Source organism: Megalops cyprinoides, chromosome 23, assembly GCF_013368585.1.
Source record: "Megalops cyprinoides isolate fMegCyp1 chromosome 23, fMegCyp1.pri, whole genome shotgun sequence".
Taxonomy (NCBI): Eukaryota; Metazoa; Chordata; class Actinopteri; order Elopiformes; family Megalopidae; genus Megalops; species Megalops cyprinoides.
This window is the reverse complement of record NC_050605.1, coordinates 16,720,586-16,725,209: the sequence shown is the minus strand read 5'-3', so window position 1 is coordinate 16,725,209 and position 4,624 is coordinate 16,720,586. Positions and strand designations below refer to the sequence as shown.

At 50.6% G+C, this 4,624-nt stretch overlaps 1 protein-coding gene across 1 annotated transcript; it reads right to left on the bottom strand.

Moving 5' to 3' along the window:
- Positions 1–391: 391 nt before the first annotated feature.
- On the bottom strand, positions 392–4,624 carry wee2 (WEE2 oocyte meiosis inhibiting kinase). Its single transcript, XM_036518299.1, has 11 exons — positions 4,379–4,624; positions 4,011–4,228; positions 3,815–3,872; positions 3,465–3,634; positions 2,886–3,007; positions 2,531–2,677; positions 2,296–2,400; positions 1,967–2,052; positions 1,682–1,852; positions 1,175–1,323; positions 392–548 (listed from the first exon to the last, which is right to left on the bottom strand). Exons 1-11 carry the CDS (start codon positions 4,622–4,624, stop codon positions 392–394), a joined length of 1,629 nt encoding a protein of 542 aa, XP_036374192.1.

Below are 4,624 nucleotides of genomic sequence, written 5' to 3'. Positions count from 1 at the left end.
GCAGTCTGCACTTTCCTCTGCGATACAGCAGAAACCTAACTCTGCTTGTAAAACAGGAGTCGTGAAGCAGGGAGACGGCTGAGGAAGACGGCTGAGGGATGGCAGTGCGGGAACGCTGTCACATAGTTGCATATTCCAGAAAATGCGCTCATCTGCATAAGAGGTGAAGTAGAAGGCACTGACTTACAAGCAGACAGCAGCAATACCAAGACCCCGAGTCACTGCAGCACCTGCTACGAAGATGGGAGGGGTTTCATTTTTGGTTTCCATGACTGGTGTTTTTTCCTCTCTCCCACAGACGGGCATCAACAGACCATGTCCTGATTCAGCTTTGACAGAAAGGGGGACTGGGTCCAGTGAAGGAGGGGTAAGTGAGCCTGTGAGGGGGGGGTCAGTGCCCGGGGCAGCCGAAACTCATGGACCTGGCAGCCTTTCGCCCGACCAGTCTGCGGCTGCTTCTGGGAAGCGAACCACCTGCTGTAAACTGCTGCACCAGCCCGGGGATGGGCTGCGGAGACAGGGCTGCCAGACGGGCCTCCCGGAGCTCCCTGTGAGGAGGGCAGGGGGTGTCATTCTGCTGCATTCATCCATACAGAGATTCACAATGTTCATGTGTTAAAATCAGGCATCCACATCAAGGCACCCCAATGCAGTGAAGATGTGAAACGGTGACAGTATGCACATGCTGTCACTCAACTCATAATAAGGAGTGTCACACACCAAGAACTTGCAAGGATAAATATATCAATCACCCTTTTTGACCCTTGCCTGCATCCACAGTGCACCGTAATTGAACTCCGCTCACTTCGCTCAAGAGTAAGAGACAAGCTGTCACAACCTTTAAAGAGTCTTAATTTCAGTTTGACCCAAGTCTGCGTGGAGCTCTAGGCATTGTACTGCTTCCATCCATGGACTTGTTTACAATATATTTGCAATGATGAAAATAGTCTTCCCTTTCATATCTTGCATTTATAGTTCAAGGTGCATCACTGAGAATGAGTCATCTTTTATGATGGTCCCTTTTTAACTTTCCTTTTGTGGTAATTACATTGAAAATGGCACCCCCTGGTGGACAAATCAATCTTTTCATCTCAGGGCACATTTGACTGCTTGTCCACCACCTTACATCCCCTCCACCTCTCTCTCTCTCTCTTTCTCTCTCTCCCTCCCTCACCTCTCCAGCATGGCAGTTCTGAACTTCTCCACATTCAGCTCCTTGCGTAGCTGTGCAGCCATTTTTTGGGCCCCTTCCCTGCGCAGGATGGGATGTCTGCAGAGCGCAGATGCGGAAGGCCGCACGGAAGGCTGTGGGTCCAGCAGCAGCTGAAAAGAAAAAGAGTGGGACCTCCAGCATCCCAGCATTCCTGGGTGTGCCAGCACCCTCACAGCCTACTGATACAGCCTCCCTATTGAACCTTACACATTCAGTCTCCACTGCAACTGAGATCAAGTGACAGCAACTAACTAGTATTTCTTCCTTGCTAACCTTTTTCTGACCTGGAGGCGAATACAGACCTTCTGAAGTCCCACAACTCACCAGCACCACTGTGTTCTTTACACATGAAAGTTTAAACCTGTTATACTTTTTAAATTTATACTACTTCTTCACATTGGTCCTGGACACCTAGAGCCCTGTAGCCCCAGGTAAAGGAGACAGGTGGGAGGGAAAGCTCTGCAGTACCTGGATGAGGTTGTGGAAGGCAGGGGAGAGCTCCTGAGGTAGGATCGGTAGCTGGCCCTGTCGAAGTCTGTGCCACTCGTCCCCATTCTGTGGGAGTGGGGGCGCGCCCGCAGCTAGCAGCACCGTAAGGCCCAGAGCAAAGATATCTGCCTTAGGCAAATGAGTGTAGTCCTACAGGAGAAAGAAGGGACCTCAGCGCAGGTCTGTAGCTTTCTTTCCATACAGAGTAATAACTCCCCTAACCTAAGCATAACACATATAGACAATGCCAGTATAGTGTGTCACCTCATGCAGAACCTCGTTGGCCAGGAAGCGACTGTCCCCTTCCTCCACCTGTGGGCTGCTGGTTGATGTCACATGACCAAGGTCACCTGTGGAACAGAAGTGATGCTTTATGTGGTACGTTCTTGTACCACTGATTTCATCACGCACGTGAATACTCCTAGTCCTTTATTTAAACGGATCTGAAAATCACTGCAGGCATTCACAATGTACTTTGAATGCAAATTTCCTTTGTGTCTTGTAGTTTTAGACTTCTTTGTTATTTAATATTTAAACAATTAGAGTAGCAATTTACAGATATTAAATTTAAATGTTGAAACTGCATACGGTACCAATTTTATAAACCACTCCTGTGGAGGGGTTTCCTTCCTCTTCTTCCTCACTCTCCCCCTCACCCCCAGCATTCAGAGCAGGTTGTCGACAGATGAAGATGTTACCTGCAGATGCATCATTAAGCATGTACTCCCAAAGAGGCAGTGTAAAATACACAACAGGGGTAAAAACCAGCAGACCCAGACATCCAGACAACTCAGATGACACAAAATTTGGCTGAAGAGATGGTCTCACTGGGTTTGATGTCCAGGTGAACAAGCCCAGAGCTGTGGATGTACTTGAGACCCATGGAGACCTGCAGCAGCAGGTCCTTCAGCTCTGGCTCCCGGAATAGCGCCCCCTGTACCTCCTTCTCCACTATCGCATCATGAAGACTCCCACCTGCACAGAACACAGCACCCATGAGAAACATGAAATCACCACCCCATTCTAGTTGTCAGCACAGGTAGTTCCAACAATCTCTTAATTCAGACACATGTCAATACACCACCATTCATGTAACCCACACCTCGTTGCCCAGCCAACCACTGACACCATCTCCCATCCAATATTTTGCCTGTCAGATCACCCTTGTGTTGCCTTGACTCACCATCACAGTACTCATTCTGGATGATCATGTGATCATCCTCGGCCCATGCAGAGTAGTAACGCACCACGTGGGGGTGGTGCCCCAGCACAGCGTGAGCGTACACCTCCCTCAGTGCCAGCTGCCTGCAGACCAAGGGACAGCAACAACAGACACTCAAGGCCCTTTTTATGGGGATGTCCGAGGATCAGGTGGGGTTGGTCTATCAATCTATATTAAATACATAGCAAGAACATGTGGATGCTCGAAACGTAAAAAACTGAAATCATTCAAAATAGATGGAGGACCCACTTATTTCACACGATCAGGCATCCTGGGCGTTAACAGTCAGAAGTAACACATAAATGCATCCTGGCCTCCCACACACTGACACTTTTTTATCATCCTTTTTATCACTTTGTACAAAATCGCTCAACATGCGGATGTTTCTGTCACAGGCCTTCATCAGAACATGTTCTGAAATACTCATTTTAAAACAGGCCACAGCACAATGTCACCGCTAATCGAGCCCCTCCTAACACTGTGCCAGGCAGCAGGCCCTGGCCTTTCTGAGGGCCTCTGGGACTTCAGCGAGGGACTCACTCGTTGGCGGAGCCAGCCAGTGGGCGGCGGGAGCGCTTTATGGCGTACAGACAGCCGTCCAGCCTCTTCACACACTTGTAGACGGCGCCGAACTCCCCGGCCCCGATGCGGGCCAGCTCCAGAAACTCGCTCTCGTACCGCGAGATCATGGAGTTCTGCACTGCCAGCCTCTGAGGAGGGAGCGGAGTGGGCGTGTCAGAGGGCGAGACGGGCGGAGGAGAGGACAAGACAGTGGGGAGTGTGTCAGTGGAGACAGGATGAAGACATGAGAGAGAAAAAGGAGATTAGAAATGGGAAGCTCAGCACACTTCCAACTCCTGACCTCTGCTCCTTCCACAAGCAGAACTTACCTTAGATGGAAGAAAAGCTTCATCGTCCTCATCAGTCACAGCCAGGTCCTCTTTATCTCTGAGGGAAAAAAGTTTGGACTTACCCTGTGTAACCTCCGTAAAATCGTATTTAAAGCTATTTAAAGTATTTAAAGTTCCTCTCTTAAGATTAAATGCATTCAGCACTGTCTCATTTTCAGCTGTGAAGGATGTTTACCGGAGATGGTCTTCATCGTCCTCATCGTCACTCCTCCGGCCCTTCCTCTTCAGGTTCTCGCTGGCCCTGCGGAACGTGTTGGGGGTGAAGGGGTTCACGTTGACCGAGGGCACAGGGCTGTGATGCAAGGACTCACTCTCCCTGGTGAAGCGCAGAGCCCTCTGACTATGGCAAGGCCTGCTGACAGAGCCAGGCAAGGCTGACTTGGACAGCAGGCTCTGGGGAGCAGAAAGCAATGGCACATACAGCACAGCTACACCCACTCAGATATGTGTAACAGTAACGCTGACTCAACACAATGGTGGCGCAAAGACTGAGACTAACCAGCCCCTTCCACTAAAACGGGCGAGACCAAGTTTGTCTCTGACCTTGGGCGTGTTGGGAGAATCGCAGAGTCTGAGCTTCTTCCACGCTGCGTAAGGTAAAGGTGTGGACGGGAAGGAGGGGGGAGCGACTGCGCTCCGGGCACGATGACGCTGTATTGTGGGGGTCCGGCAGACGGAATCGGGACTCCTAATGCTCCTTCCGCGCCAGTCGTCCAGGCTGCTGTCGCTGCTGTCCTCCCCGCTGCTGGAGAAGTCCAGATGCTGCACCGCGCTGTCGCTCGAGCGCAT

Coding starts and splice junctions, on each gene's coding strand:
- wee2 (XM_036518299.1), bottom strand. CDS start 4,624: ATGCGCTCGAGCGACAGCGCGGTGCAGCATCTGGACTTCTCCAGCAGC. Junction 3,635..3,814: donor AAGCTTTTCTTCCATCTAAG/GTAAGTTCTGCT, acceptor CTCCCTCCTCAG/AGGCTGGCAGTGCAGAACTC. Junction 1,324..1,681: donor CCTTCCACAACCTCATCCAG/GTACTGCAGAGC, acceptor TTTTCTTTTCAG/CTGCTGCTGGACCCACAGCC.